At 54.1% G+C, this 16,070-nt stretch overlaps 3 protein-coding genes across 3 annotated transcripts; all 3 read right to left on the reverse strand.

Annotated features, from left to right (window-relative positions):
- Positions 1-1,089: 1,089 nt before the first annotated feature.
- LOC139837872 (anthocyanidin 3-O-glucosyltransferase-like) lies at positions 1,090-1,561 on the reverse strand. Its single transcript, XM_071827179.1, has 2 exons — positions 1,279-1,561; positions 1,090-1,238 (listed from the first exon to the last, which is right to left on the reverse strand). Exons 1-2 carry the CDS (start codon positions 1,559-1,561, stop codon positions 1,090-1,092), a joined length of 432 nt encoding a protein of 143 aa, XP_071683280.1.
- Positions 1,562-6,807: 5,246 nt separating this feature from the next.
- Positions 6,808-11,043, reverse strand: LOC139837873 (uncharacterized). Its single transcript, XM_071827180.1, has 3 exons — positions 9,927-11,043; positions 6,976-8,675; positions 6,808-6,864 (listed from the first exon to the last, which is right to left on the reverse strand). The coding sequence occupies exons 1-3, from the start codon at positions 11,041-11,043 to the stop codon at positions 6,808-6,810; spliced, it is 2,874 nt and encodes a 957-aa protein (XP_071683281.1).
- Positions 11,044-11,527: 484 nt separating this feature from the next.
- LOC127338180 (uncharacterized) lies at positions 11,528-12,538 on the reverse strand. The gene is made up of 2 exons (XM_051364404.2): positions 12,007-12,538; positions 11,528-11,904 (listed from the first exon to the last, which is right to left on the reverse strand). The coding sequence occupies exons 1-2, from the start codon at positions 12,520-12,522 to the stop codon at positions 11,629-11,631; spliced, it is 792 nt and encodes a 263-aa protein (XP_051220364.1). The 5' UTR covers positions 12,523-12,538; the 3' UTR covers positions 11,528-11,628.
- Between the last annotated feature and the right edge of the window lie 3,532 nt (positions 12,539-16,070).

Consider the following 16,070-nt stretch of genomic DNA (forward strand, 5'->3'; position numbering starts at 1 on the left):
AGGCACCTTCGGTGCACCAAAGTAGTGTCGTCGGATATCAAAGTTGCCAGTTGGGCATTGTCAACACTAGAGTTGCACACTAAGGCACCAAAGTTACTCCGTCGGACACCAAGAACGATCCACAAGTACCAAAGTTGCTCTGTCCGGCAGCAAAGTTGCTCCGCCAGGTTCAGAAATTGTTCTGCTAGGCAGCAAAGTTGCTCTGTCCGGCATCAAAGTTGCCTCGTCGAGTTCCGAAATTGCTCTGCTGGGCAGCAAAGTTGTTTCGTCGGGTTGCAAAGTTGCTCCATCGACTTCCGAAGTTGCTCTGCTGGGCAGCAAAGTTGCCCTGTCGGATTCCAAAGTTGCTTCGTCGGGTTCCGAAGTTGCTCTGCTGGGCAGCAAAGTTGCTCCGTCGGGTTCCAAAGTTGCTTCGTCGGGTTCCGAAATTGCTTTGCATTGTCATGCGGTAGAATTGCGCCGTCAGGCACCAAAATTGTCCCACCAACACACAAAAATTGCTTTGTAGGACACCAACGAATTGTTGTAAGGCACCAAAGTTGCTCCGTCGGACACCAAAACGGTGCTGCAGGCACCAAATTGCTCTTACTAGTACCAAAATTGCTTGTTGGGTAAGAAAGAGACGGGAGAAAAACAAGGACAGGGGAAATGAGAAAAAAATTGTTGAGCCGTGCCCATGATCAGTCGGCTACAAAGTTGTGTACTAAAAGTGTACCATCAGGCACCACAGTTGCTCTGTTGTCCATTAGTGTTGCTCTGTTAACACCAAAATCGCTTTCGCATGCACCAAAGTTTCTCTATCGTGCATTAGTGTTGCTCTGTTAACACCAAAATTGCTTTCTCATGCACCAAAAGTTGCTATGATGTGCATCAAAATTGCTCTATAGGGTAGCAAAGTTGCATCTTCAGGCACCAAAATTATGTCGTTGGACATCAAATTTACATGTTGGGCATTGTTACACATTAGAATTACGCCTTCGTAAACCAAAAGTCAGACAAAAAAATTTGCTCTAACAGACAATAATGTTGCGTCGCCGAGCAAAAAAGTTGTGTCGTTAGGCTCCGAAGTTGCTCTGTCCAATACCAAAATTACACCATCAACCGCTCTGATGTGCACGACGTACCCTGATCGGCGATGTCCTGGCGGAGCGCGTCGGTGCGGATGTGCGCGAGGAGGGCGCAGGACGCGGCGGTCCAGACAGGCACCCACGGCGCGCCGGTAGCGGCGGCCACCTCGGCTGCCATCCGCACGAACGCGTCCCCGACGACACAGCTCACCCTGGCGTCGCCAGCGGAGGCTTGCGCCGCCTTGCGCCGCCATGAAGAGCTCCATCCGTCGAGGCGAGGGCAGCATTGGCATCTGCCCCGACGGAGCTGGCAGCCCGTCCGCGACCTCCACGAAGCGCAGGTTGCCCAGGAGCGCGTAGTCGGCGGTGGTGACGAACGAGATGGCCGTCCCGTCCGGCGCCGCGGCGGCGAGGGCGTGCACGAAGGAGAGCATCACGGCGGCGTGGGAGCTGAAAGGGAAGGCCACAACGGCGATGTGCGGCGGCGGCGCCATCGTCGGTACGTGCTCTGTTTTCGTGGAGCAGCTCGATGGGTTTTGCTTCTGTGTCATGTTTGTCGTGAGCGATGGGGATTTTGTTTCAGGACGCGTCTAGGGGAGAACGATCGTGTGGCCAGGACAGCGCCCGCTCGGCGCGTCCGGCTGGCACGCACCCGCCGGTGAGATTTCAGGATAAAAAATTACCTCCTGATAACCGATCTGAACTGACTTCTCCTCCAGCACGAGGCCTTTGTCTTCTCCGTTAATCCTGGTGAGCAGCACCGCGGCAGGGATGTTGGACATTGGCGCGATGGTGAGGTCGTCCATGATGGTATATATCACCAAGCCCTGCACAAACCCGCCCGTGTTGCCCCCTGTTGCGGCGCCGCCGCTAGGAAAGCCGATAGCTGGTGTCATGCTTGTCGGCGCCATGTACGAGATCACCGGCGCAGACGTGGGGGTCGTGCTCTGCACGAACGTCGAGGGTCCTGCGACCGCCGCCTGCGAATTGGGGACCTGGATGGCAGGGTGTGTCAGGAGCGTGTGCCTGTGCGAGTTCAACATCGCGTCCCGCACGGCGCCACTCTTCATGTACGAGGGGTCCATCTTCTCAGCGCTATCGTAGATGTTGGCCACGCCGGCGGCCTTCCCCTTGTCTGCTCTAAGCAGTTTGGCTATGGTGCCCACGGGCATCGAGAGGATGCTGAAGAAGAAGTCGGCCACCTCCTTCCCGGCCTCCGCGTAGAGCACACGCTTGGCCTTCGTGTCGACGAGCAGCTTGATGTTGAGTGCCGGCGAGGCCGCGACGGTGGCGGCGTCCGCCGCGGCGACGGCGACGGCGGCGGCGACATCAACCATGCTCGATCTGGTGACTGGATTACGGTTTGGATTCTCGATCGTCTCTCGCCGGATTAATATCATTGCGATTACGCGTGCGCGGACGGCGGACCAAAAACAAGCAAGAAACACGGGCGATTCTCTCCATGTAAACATATAACAGACTTGATCGGGTACAGATATGGCAATGATTCCTCTCTCGATCGGGTTTACTAGTTGTTGATTTTGTTTCCGTCTTGTTTCCATCTTGTCTTGAGAAAATCTGTTTCCATTTTTACGTCGTCCTCTCGGCTGCCGTTTGCGAGAGATCAGGCATTTGTTCCGAGAAAAAACCTGTATGATTTTGGTACAATTAATGGATCAATAGATGGTATTGGTGGCTTGGTGCACAGGAGGCTTTCTCTCTCCTTCCACATAATTAATTGTAAAATTTGAAAACTCTATAACTTTAAAACCAAATGTCTTAATTTGAATACCGTTTGAAAGCTTTCTACTGAAAAGAGCTAGTACAAAATAAGACCAACATTCATAGTTTTAAATAGCCGTTCCGTATGGTGCGGCCAAGAGCATCTCTAGCAGATCCCCCATATCGGCCTGCATACGTCACTTCGGGACGATATGGGGGCTTCGACCGTTTTTTGAGCCGGACCAGAGTTGTTTTGGCAAAAGAGACCACCATGGCCAATTTATTGACAAAAAGGACCATCTATGAGTGCAATTGACAAAAAAAAGACTATCTTCTCCGTGGCGGCAGCGCCCCCAGGTAACACATGGCACATGCCGCCACGGCCTATGGCGACACGTTACACGTCGAGCAGCGTCATCCATCGCCATCAACTATGGTGGGCCATGCCGCCGGACGCAGTAGCGGCAGGGTGACGTGGAGGATGCCTCCACTGATTGTGGCGGCAGGCCCCTAACTGTCTTGGGTATGGCCTAGTTATGTACCTTAGCTGTTGCAGTATCGTACCACTGCCTTCCTTTTGCAGTTTTAGTCCTTTGTCGTGGATCAGCTCATGCATGCCGTGACAGCTTTTTTTGTGTGTTTTCTTCGGGCTAGCATGTGGCCGCAAAAGGCTGGGGCGATCTTCAACTGGGCGACGCATTTCGAACACCGAAAACATCCGCACGCGTTCGTTTGGGTCAGTTTAAATGGTCGAAATCGATCGCGCGTTTGCGTCGGGTGGCTCCAGCGGCACGCCGTATTTTTTAGATTTTGCATTTTTATAACATGAAAACATAATTTACATAGTAAAAGAAAGGAAAATAAAAACCCTAAGAATCCATGCGCCTACTGGTTCTCGTCGTCGCTGTCGATCACGACGAGCTCCGGTACCACCCACGGCCAGCCCGTCGTGTCGTCCATGGCCTCCTCGTTGTGGTACGCCAGTGCCTCGCAGTAGTCCTCGTCGTCGTCGTCGTCGTGTGCAGGCGCCGACGCCTGCCGTGTTCGACGACGAGGCACCGGTGGACGGTCAAAGGGGAAGTCCATGTCGTCCAGAAAGCCCGCCCTCCTCCTCGGATCCTTCTCGGACGCGAGATAGGTGCGCCAGCTGTCAGAGTCAATGACGTAGGCGGGATCAGCGCGGAGGTCCGGCGGCAGGTACCGCCTTCTGCGCCGGATTTCGGCGCTCCTCTATGGCTCGCGCGCAGGCGCGGGCGGGACGGGCACTCGGAGGTAGCTCAGCCGCCAGTCGCCATGCATGTGCACATCCCCCCAGCCGTCACACGGCGTCCAGTTCGCGTGCATCAGCCGCGCCACATTGACGGGCAGCGGCACCCTCTGCCGCCGCTCCTCCTTCTTGGTGCCACCGCCGCCCTGCCTCGTCGTCGAAACTCTTGCGCCTCTTGCTTGTCACCTCCTCGTCGGAAGAGGAAATGGAGGACGACGCGCCCATCGAGAAGTTGGAATCGGAAGAAGTGTCGTCTTCGTCGTCGTCGTCGGTGAACGGACGATGACGACGACGACGCGCCACCTATGCCTTTGCCCTTGCCCGGGCCCTGGACTTCTTCCTTGCCACCGCCTTGTCGTCCGCCGCCTCCTGCGCCTCCAACCGGGCGAACTTGGTGTCAAAGTCCTCCTCCTCCTCCTGCCCCTCCTCCTCGTCCTCGGCGTCGCTGCCAGCACCGCCTCCGTCCTCCTCCTGGCCGTCGCTGGCATTGGCGCCTCCGTCCTCCTCCTCCTCAGTCGGCGTCGAGGCAGGGTCGCTGGCCGTGGAGCCCGGATCGCTTGGCGTCACAGGGGATTCCCACCAATGCAGCCATCCGGGCGACTTGCCCTCGCTGCCCAAGTCCGACGGCAGGGTGTAGTCGCTCATGGCGTGTCGGTGTTGGAGAAGAAGAAGAAGGAGGAGGAGGCGGTTCGACGTGAATTACAGTAGACACAGGGGTTATATTCTGCAGGGATTAACGGTGGCACGTATAACAAAGAGGCCGGCGGTTGCTCTTCCGCGGTGGTTCGGCGCTTCATTCCGGCGGTTGGAGGGTTGATCGGCGCGGTTTCCACACCGACGGTTGACATTCGCACGCTTGCTGTGTGCTTTCGAGGCCGATCGAACCAGGGTCGCTGCCAGGCGAGGCAGTAGGGGAAGCGAGCGGACGCTCGGCGTGACCGCGCAGCGTCCGCAGAGACGCAAAAGTGCCGCATATTTCCACCACGTTTGCGTCGCGGCGGACGCCCTGGACACGATGCGTCGCCCCGCTGAAGCTGGGTGCAGACGCATTTCCAATGATGCAAACGGTCGCTGTGAGCCGCTGGAGATGCCCTTGCACAAAAGCTCCTCCTCCATTGTCAATGCGTCGCATGCTCTCCTGCCATGTTAAATTTAAATGAGGATGCACAAAATTTTGGCTAGGGGTGAGGCCTGCCGCTACACTCAATGGAGGCATCCTCCACGTCACCCTGCCGCCGCTGCCTCCGGCGGCATGGCCCGCCACAGTTGCTCCTGCCTCCACATGCTGTGGCGGCATGTGCCACGTGTCACCTGGGGGCGCTACCGCCATAGAGAAGGTGATCTTTTTTTGCCAATTACACTCACAGGTGGTTCTTTTTGTCAATAAATTGGGCAGGGTGGTCTCTTTTGCCAAAAATTCTGGACCAGACCCCACATCGGTCTGGCCTGGAAAACGGATCCAGAGCGTAGCCAAAAACCGCGAAATGCCCCCATATATGACGGTCGGCGAGGCAGATGGGGGCCAGAGCCCATTCGCTCCTCCACCTCTCCGCCTCCCGCCGACAACAAATCGACGCACCGCCGGCGAGCAATCGAGCATAGATCGAGCACCCCGAGCTCCGTCCGGCAAAGATGGTGGCGGGGAACGGCCGAAGCAAGCGCGGGGGCGGCCAGATTGGCCGCGGCGGGAGCTCCACCGAGCGCGGCGGGAGCTCCGCCGGCGAGAAGGAGAAGCTGCGCTCCGACGCGGGGCGCATCTGCGGTAGCTGCCGCAACTGCAACTACGGTGTCGCGGCACCGCCCGCTTTCGCCAAGCGCGAGTCGGAGCGCTACCGCCGCGGCTGCGCCTACTCGCCTTCCGCGGCCTTGTCGTCCTCTGGGTCGAGCTCCCGCCAGCGCCCGCCGACGACGTTGGTGTTGAAGATGGAGGTCGACGCGGAGCCGGAGCCGCCGCACCTCTCGCAGTTCGCTCCGGGCGACTACCTCAACAACGAGCAGCTGAAGCTTGTCCTCCCGCAGCTCGGCGTCAAAGCGGGGCTCGCGCCGGGCGACTTCGTCGAGGAGCGCGACCTCGACACGGTGGTCGGCCTCGTCGCGTGCTCGAGTCAGCAAGACGCGGACAAGGCCGCCGAATAGAGGCACATCACCGTGAAGCAGGGGCGCATCTTAGTCGACCTCGTCAGCGAGGAGTGAGGAGTCCGCTCCGACGCGCCGCCTCCACGACGCAGGGCTCTGGTGAGTATCTCAGAGCCGATTTCGTTGTAATGTAGTCTCGTGGCAGCGGATTTCAACGCAGATTAGGAAATTCGAGTTGTTTTTTATGTAATGTAGTTGAATTTAGGATCAATGCAACCATGAACTATCCGGATGAACTGTCCTTCCGTCTTAGACACATTTTTCATTTAAATTTGCAGTTTCATATGACATATCTGAACTAGGTTCGTGTTTTTCGAACCCCAAATCTGCGTTGGGTGCGCTTGAGCGTCTCGCTGTTTTGGGTGAGAGAAGAACAGATCGATTAGGGTATGAACCGTGCTCCTCTAGGGTCGGCGTATATTGATATATATAGGGTAGTTACAGGGGTATATACGGTAGGTTTATACATGACCTGACCGTATGTATACAAGTTAGGTATTAGACTAGATTACATGGTTTATCACCCTCCCTCAATCTCAACCGTTCTAGAGAGATTGAGATTGCGCTTACAAGCTTCAAATAATGGCAACGGTAATGGCTTGGTGAATATATCAGCTAGCTGATCCTTGGAGGAAATAAACCTGACTTGGAGCATCTTCTGAGCAACCCGTTCTCTCACAAAGTGAAAGTCAATCTCAATGTGTTTAGTACGTGCATGAAAAACCGGGTTGGAAGAGAGATACATAGCTCCAATATTATCACACCATAGCACGGAGCTTGTACCCAAATAATCTCAGCAGTAGCATTAGCAAGTGCCTTGTACTCAGATTCTATACTGGAGCGGGAAACTGTAGCTTGCTTCCGAGCACTCCATGAGATGAGGTTACCTCCATAGAAGACGGCAAAACCCCCCGTGGATCGGCGGTCATCAACATCACCAGCCCAATCCGCATCTGAGAAGGCAGACAAAAGAGGTGGAACGGTAGGGGAGTAAGGAGACAACAGTAAGCCGTGTGACAATGTAGCCTTGACATAGCGTAGAATACGCTTGACCACCGACCAATGAGTGCAGCGAGGAGCATGAAGGTATTGACAGACCTTATTGACAGCAAAGGACAAATCTGGCCGTGTCATAGTGAGGTATTGAAGGCCTCCGACAATACTGCGATAGCGAGTAGAATCTGCGGCTGAAAGAGGAGAACCATCTGTAATGGAGAGCTTATCTGTAGAGGCCAGAGGAGTAGACACAGGAGTGCACTTTTGAAGGCCCGCCCGATGCAACAGATCAGTAGCATACTTCTTTTGGCTCAATAGAAGACCAGGTCCTTTGGGGTATACCTCAATTCCAAGGAAATAATGAAGAGAACCAAGATCTTTGAGTGCAAAGGAAGCCCCAAGTTGAGCAACCAGGCGATCAGCAGCAGTAGTTGAGGAGCTCACCAATATGATATCATCCACATAGACCAGCATGTAAACAGTAAAACTGGGACACCGCAGAATGAACAGAGATGTATCAGCTGTAGAGGGAGTAAACCCAAGGCCAGTGAGAACCGAACTGAGTCGAGCATGCCAGGCACGAGGAGCTTGCTTAAGCCCATAGAGAGCCTTGTCCAGTCGACACAAGTAACCAGAACGAGAGGGATCCTCAAAACCTGGAGGTTGTCGCATAAACACCTCCTCCTCAAGAACTCCATGGAGAAAGGCGTTCTGAATATCAAGCTGACGAACATGCCACCGCAGCGAGAGAGACATGGACAACAGCAAACGAATGGTAGTAGGCTTGACCACCGGGCTGAACGTGTCCTCATAGTCCAATCCATAGCGTTGCTTAAACTCCTTTGCAACCAAACGCGCCTTGTATCTATCAATAGACCCATCAGCTTTACGTTTGATCTTGAAAACCCACTTACAGTCAATTATGTTGATGCCAGACTGAGGAGGAACAAGGCGCCAAGTCCGATTATGCTGAAGAGCATTGAACTCATTCTCCATCGCAGTACGCCAATGGGGCGAGGAGAGCGCAATACGGTAATCGGACGGTTCTGTAGTGAGCATCATAGGATCAGACTTGCGCATAGTATGCCAGGCGACCGTGCCATCTGTGCGGATCTTCTCTTTGCGTATACCACGCTGTAGGCGAGTTGTGACTCCTGTTGGAGCAGCAGGATGGGACGGTGCAGCAGGAGAGCCCATATTGGTAGCTGATGGTGAGGTGCTGTCGAGCACGTCAGTAGAGGACGAGGCCGAGCCAGGTGTAGGCGCTGATGGCGACGAGGCCGGCGCAGGCGAGGATGGGCCACCAGGGGAGCGAACGAGGCCGAGAGGAGACCCAGGCGACGGGGGGTGGTGCTCTGCATGATGCCCGTCCGATCCATGCATGCGATCGACGTGAACATCAGCGTTACCCGGATCACCAGTAGGCGAGGCAGTAGGAGGAGCATCCAGATCATCGAGTAACTCAAGACGAGCTCCACGCCCCGAACCTGCACCATGGTTAGCCAAAAGCAATGGAGTATATGCAGCATCAACAAATTGGTCAGGATTTGGTGGAGAGTTGGATGACGACGGAGCGGTAGAAGAGGATGTAGTTTGAGAGAAAGGAAAAACAGTCTCGTCAAAAACAACATCACGAGAAATATAGACTCGATTGGTAGGAATGTGGAGACACTTATAACCTTTGTGTAAAGAGCTATAGCCAAGAAAAACGCACTGTTTGGAGCGAAACTGTAGCTTGCGATTATTGTATGGGCGAAGATGTGGCCAACAGGCACACCCAAACACTTTAAGAAATGTGTAATCAGGAATTTCGCCTAGTAGACGTTCTAGAGGTGTTTGCATGTCGATGACACGACTAGGTAAACGGTTGATAAGAAAGCAAGCAGTAGTGAAAGCGTCGCTCCAAAAACGGTAAGGCGCACTAGCATGAGCTAATAGAGTAAGACCGGTTTCAACGATATGGCGGTGTTTGCGTTCAGCAGTTCCGTTTTGTTGATGTGTATGGGGGCATGAGACTCGGTGTGTGATGCCAATATCAGCAAAAAATTGATTGAGGCGATGTTATTCACCACCCCAGTCACTTTGAACATGTATGATCTTCCTACCAAGTAAGCGCTCAACATGTTGCTGAAACTGAAGGAAGACTTTGAAGACATCAGATTTATGCTTTAATAAATAGAGCCAGGTAAACCGACTATAAGAATCAACAAAGCTCACATAATATTCATGACCACTAACTGAAACTTGGGCTGGACCCCAAACATCTGAATATATAATCTCAAGAGGTGCAGTGGTTACACGAGTGGATAAAGAAAAAGGTAACTGATGACTTTTGCCTTGCTGACAGGCATCACAAACTAAATCTTTATTAACTGACATCGATGGAAGCTCATGACGGTGTAAAATATGCTGAACAATGGGAGTAGCGGGGTGTCCTAGACGCGAGTGCCACTGAGCTCGGGACACCTTGAGACTGCTGAAGACTTGCTTTATTGAAGACAGATCAAGATTATAGAGACCACCACGACATCCCCCTCTAAGAAGAACCTCCCTGGAATCCCGATCCTTAACAAGAAAGTACCAAGGATGAAATTCAAAGTAAACATTATTATCATAGCAAAAACGTTTAACTGACAGGAGATTGCGAGTAACAGAGGGTACATGGAGGATATCTCTAAGACGTAGGGAATGTGATGAAGTAGGAATTGTAGATTGACCAATATGTGTAATGTGCATACCTGTACCATTGGCAGTTTCGACATTGTCCTTGCCATGATATGGCTCCCTCATAGTAAGATTGTTGAGGTCGTTGGTGAGGTGATCGGTTGCTCCAGTATCAGCATACCACGCAGGGTCGACGGGAAAGGATGAAGTAGATCCCGTGGTAGAGGTAGAGAACGCAGCAAGTTGGCGCTCCTTGTTACGGCCATCATTGCCAATACCAAGGTAATTCTTGTCGTATCGCTTGAAGCAGCAGGAGGCGACGTGACCCTGCTTGCCACAAATTTGACAAGTTGGGCGGGTACCGCCTGTACCCGCAGGGCGGTCCTGCTGACGAGGAGCGTTCCCTTGCTGTCGGCTACTGTTCGGCGCAGGTGTAGGTGCAAAGTGCTGCGGCTGATCTTGCTGACGAGGAGGAGCGCGGCCACCTCCTGACCGCGACGACAGGTTGGCATGGTGATTGTCCAGGCTAAGCTCGGAGCGACGAGCTTCAACACGCTGCTCAGTATTGAGCAGCTGAGCATAGACATCTCTGACCGGCAGTGGGTCGTAAACAGGGCGAGCGCCGATGCGATCTGCAAGAGCATCATACTCGCTGTCCAGGCCGGCAACAAGAAAAGTGTTGAACTCATCCGGTCGTAGAGGTTGCCCAACGGAGGACAGTACATCAGACAAGGATTTGACCTTGTTGAAGTAGGCAGTGGCGTTGGGGTAGTCGCGCTTCTTGATCTTGCCAAGTTCGGCGCGGATGTGCATGACGCGTGCCGTGGACTGTGAGGCAAAACTCGCCTCTAGGGTTTCCCAGACCTGCTGCGACGTCGGGACGAGCATCACCATGCCGATCACCCCTTCGGTAAGAGAGGCAACCAGGGCTGACAGAATTGCCTGATCCTGTTGATGCCATGCAGCATAGAGAGGATTGGCAATGGTAGGGCTTGCACCACCTTCGTTGGCCGCGGGATTCGGGATCTCGGCGGCGGGACAGGGTAGACTGCCATCAACGAAGCCGAACAGCAGATTCGTCCGTAGGATCGGATCCACCTGGGTGCGCCAGTAGAGGTAGTTATCCGCAGTAAGGCGGATCGTGATCTTGTTGTCGAGGGAGATCGGCGTAGTCGGGATCCGTGACGCCATGGCGCTCATCGTCGACGTGGTACCAGTGGAGGCCGACGGAGTAGAGAGCGTGGTGCGCGGGCTTGAGATCGAGAGGCCGGAGGTCATCGACATGATCTAGGGTAGGGCAGCGATGCTGCGATGCGGAAGACGAAGGGCGGAATTCTACCTTCGCTCTGATACCATGAGAGAAGAACAGATCGATTAGGGTATGAACCGTGCTCCTCTAGGGCCGGCGTATATTGATATATATAGGGTAGTTACAGAGGTATATACGGTAGGTTTATACATGACCTGACCGTATGTATACAAGTTAGGTATTAGACTAGATTACATGGTTTATCATTGGGGTCACATCGACCGACCAGAAGTGCGAGAAGAGGTGGATCGGTCGCCCGTCGATTGTCGTCATACTCTGATCGTAAAGAAATTTGCTACTAGACAGTAGTGCGAACTAAGTGTGATCAGCGATTTCTCAACCATAATAAACAATATAAATCAAGGAGTAAGATAAACCGGAGACGGATACAAACTTCACTGGAGACAACACCACACAACTCTGCAAAAGCATCGAGCCAACAATGACCGAAAGGAAGAAGTGACTAGCTACTTGCGCCAGCCAGGAACAATTCCGGCACGGTGGCGGAACACGCGTTCGCAAGCCGTGAAGCTAGCACGGCGAAAACAACAAGCAGCGCAGGGCCGAGAGCTCACGTGCCACGGGCGCCATGGCCCAGGCCAAGCAGCAATTCTCCTGACAACTCGAGTGGCAGCTTCATGGCGGAACGCGTCCTTGGCTTTCCGTTTCTTGTTCTTCTTCCCGAGGAAGACGTCCGTGAGCACCTTCTTCGATCGCAGCGACGCCCTCAGTATCCCCAAACGCTACACGTAAGCCCACATCCGCATTACTAAAACACGAGACCAAAAAGTAATTTCGATTACAAAGATTCAAAGATCGACGGATTTCTGGTCGTCAATTATTACCTCGACGTGGCCAAGTTCAACAGTCTTCTCCTGGAGCGAGGCGATGTTGGTGATGCCGAACGAGTTGAGGAGGGTGACGGCGGAGATGCTGGACATGGGCGCGACCTTCAGGTCATCCATGACCGTGTACGTCAAGACCCCCTGCACGAACCCGGGGCCTGGCACCAGCTGGTGGAGCTTGCCACCGGCCGGTGGCGTGACCAGGGCGGCCTTGGCGTCGTCGCGGCACATGTAAGAACCGTCGAGCTCGTGGACGCTCTCGTAGAGGTTTCCGACGCTGCCGGACATGGAGCCGGCCTGGGTGTGGAGGAGGCCGGCCACTCTGCCGAGCGGCAAGGCGAGGACGGAGAAGAGGAAGTCGACGACTTCCTTGCCGGCCTCGGCGTACAGCACGCGCTGCGCCTTGGTGTCCACCAGCAGCTTCATGCTTAGCTTGCTCTTTGCAGTTCTTCTCTGAGTTCTCTCCTTTTTTGCCTTCCTCTGAGAGGCGGCGTTGCCTCTCTTTCCCGAGGCCATCTGAAAATAGCCAAAGAAGTGAGGTAGTCAGCTCCGGTTCATGGCTTATCGCGTACGGACTACGGAGTATGTATACACGAGCCGAGAAGAAGAATTTATGGGGAACACGCGTGCGTCATTGGGAACACGCGTGCGTCATTGGGAACACGCATGCATGAGTTACCCGAGCAAGAGTGAAGAGAGTGTATCATCGGCTGCGCCACGCATGCACTGCTCGACGGAGCGCTGCTATACGTACGACAAATTTCGTACGATATTCGTCCGATCCTACGTGGCTACGACCTGCGAGCCTTCGTCGCGCGATGCAATGGAAACATGGGTTTAGGCTGCGATTTGGGAACGGGGTCGCACCAGTCTCCTGTTCTAGTACCTCAGGATAGAAGACATAGATTCTTCTAGTAGCACTGTAGCAGGTTAAGAGCTCTCTTATTAGGTTATTAGGTTATTAGGTTATTAGGGCATCTCCAACGGATACTTTGCGTCCATGGGTCGAAAAATGTGTCGGGCTCTGCTCCAGCGGGACGGCGCAAAGTGACCTGACCCAAATATGCGTCTCGGATGTGTATATGCGGACGCGCAAAGTGTCCGCTCGCGTCTGGCGAACGTTTCGTCAGGCCCGCCTGGCAACGACCCTGGCTCGATGCGTCTTCTCTACCGCGCCAGTGACTAGCTCAGCTGCGTCGTCTCGGCAGTCTGCGCCACATGAATGGTGATGCCTCGCCTGCCGAGCGGCCGCCGCCCACCTCCGTCAACGCAGTAATGGCGATGCCACGCGTCCTGCGCCCGTCGATGCCGCGGGCCTGGACGCCCCCGGGCCGTCGCATGCGCCGTCCTCGTCTTCGCAGGAGGAGCGCTGCTCCGAGTTCCTCCTCCACATCGACGACGACCCCCTCGGCATCAAGCGACTCCCAGACAAGTTTACCGAGTTCATCGATGGCGTCGAGCCGGCCCAGTTGCAGCTACGGGAGACCAGCTGTAACTTCTGTCGGTGGCCTAAATTTGAAGCGGGAAGATCCTGTGGCGGCGAGCTTACTTGCCTCTAGATCTGAGGGGCGCCGTTGTCACCCGCATACGGACGGCGGCCTGTTTCGTGTCCGCGGGCCGCCACATCCAAACAAAACGGACCGCACCATTGGAGATTGCCTTAGCGCATAAGAAGTGGAGAAGGGGGCGCATAACGACCCAAGGAGAAGGGGCGCTACCAACCGAGGGAGAGCAATACTCGCGCTTTGCTGGCTCGACTTGAATCGAAGATGGGAGCTCGATGCAACTATGAGAGCTTCAATAGCAGAGGCGAGTGACAGAGGCGGACCCAAGATTTTCATCAAGCCTAGACGTACTGTAAGCCCGGCTAATTTTTCATCAAAATATTTATCAAATTTTCATCAAAATAGGGTGCGCCGCTGGCCGAAAGCCTGGGCGCGTGTCCGGGCTTAGGGACGGTTAGGTCCGCCTATGACGAGTGCCACTTATTACTTCTTACAAAAATACATCAAATCTTGTAGTGTACTTCAGCAGGAATCGCAGATTGTTGCAGGTTACTTGTTACTGATTTGCAGATTGGGAAGGAATGGATCTTCAAGGATGGGGAAGCAACTTGTTTTGTACGAGGATGAGGATGCGTGAAAGGAAGATAGTGGGCAGGGTTTGAGTTTGATTTGGGCTGAACCAGGGAGTTTTGGGCACACGTAAGTAATTAGATTGTGTTAGCTTAAAAAATGTTCTAAAGAAAGTATCGTACAGGAGTCGTACGCAAAATGTCGTGTGTGAGGCAATTCCGCTGCTGGACGAACACAACAGTCTTGGGAGGACAAACTCACCAATAAAATCGACGCAAGCACACAACTGACTCAAAAAAGATACCGAGTGCCGGAGTGCTGGACTGCTGCAGACCTGTAAATTGATCAGACCTGTAAATTTGCAGACCGATTTAAAGGTTTGGATATAAAAAAATTCAAACCAGACACCTCGAAATGGTTAAATCCATAAAATAATTTGGAGGCCAGCCTGGATATGAGGCTGCGATCTCTATAATTGGAATTTCGAAGGCGTTTTTGTAGGCTAACCTTCATACGGTTAGCGGCTTAGAGCATTGTTTGATAAACTATGTATATTAGTCTAATACTAACATGTATGTATACGGTCGGTATTGTATAAACCGACTGTATAACCCTCTGTACCCTCTGTAAACTACCCCATATATAAAGAGAATACCAGCCGACCCTAGAGGTCACGGTTCTACCCCATATCGATCTACCCTGTTTTTATGGTATCAGAGCGCAGATAAGACCTGCGCGCACGTCTTCCGCGTCTACTCCGCCGCCGCCGATCCACTCCGTCGCCGGCAACGCTACTGGTTGAGCGATGGCCTACTCCGGTGTTTCTGTTACCGGTCCTCGTTCCTCTGACTCGCTGTCTGCCTCGCCGTCCATCACTACTCCATCGACATCGGCGAGGGGCGGCGCCATGGCGTCAAGGATTCCTTCGGCGCCGATCTGCCTCGACAACAAGATTACTATCCGCCTTACTGCGGACAATTACCTCTACTGGCGCACCCAGGTTGATCCGATCTTAAGGACCAATCTCTTGTTCGGGTTCGTCGATGGCAGCCTACCATGCCCTCCTGCTGAGATCGCCAACCCTGCAGCGGCCACCGAAGGCGGCGTCAGCCCTACTATACCCAATCCGCTGTACGCTCTGTGGCACCAACAGGATCAGGCGATCCTATCTGCCCTTGTCTCTTCTCTCACCGAGGGAGTGCTCGGCATGGTCATGCTTGTTCCCACCTCGCAGCAAGCCTGGGAGACACTTGAGGCGAGCTTTGCATCCCAGTCTACCGCCCGGGTCATGCACATCCGGACCGAGCTCGGTAAGGTGAAGAAACATGACTACCCCAACGCCACAGCGTTCTTCAACAAGGTGAAGGGGCTCTCTGACGTGCTGTCATCTATTGGACAGCCGCTCCGCCCGGACGAGTTCAATACCTTCCTCCTCGCCAGCCTGGATAGTGACTATGATGCTTTGGCAGATCGCATCTCCGCTCGTCGAGCTTATGATCCCCTTCCTGTGCGCGATGTATATGCGCAGCTACTCAATACCGAGCAGCGTGTCGAGGCACGTCGTGCTCAGCTCAGCGTGGACAACCATCACGCCAACTACACCGCTCGCCCCTCCGGCGTACGTGCTCCCTCCAACAACCAGCGCCAAAACTCGCCTTCATCAGCACAGGGCCGTCCGTATACGGCACCTGCGCCCACGCCTGCACCTGCCTATCAAGGTGGGGGTCGTGGTCAAGGACAACAAGGACAGGGGCGTGGTGGCGGCTCTCGCCCTACGTGCCAGATATGCGAAAAGATAGGCCATGTTGCCTCCTGTTGTTTCCTTCGATACAAGCGAGATTACCTTGGTGCTGGCAATGACGGTCGCAACATGGAACGCCAGCTCGCTGCTTTCTCGGTCACACATACTGGTACTACATCGACTTACCCAGTTGACCCTGCATGGTATGCGGATACGGCTGCGACAGACCATCTCACCAACGACCTCAA

Source organism: Lolium perenne, chromosome 3 (genome assembly GCF_019359855.2).
Source record: "Lolium perenne isolate Kyuss_39 chromosome 3, Kyuss_2.0, whole genome shotgun sequence".
Classification (NCBI taxonomy): Eukaryota; Viridiplantae; Streptophyta; class Magnoliopsida; order Poales; family Poaceae; genus Lolium; species Lolium perenne.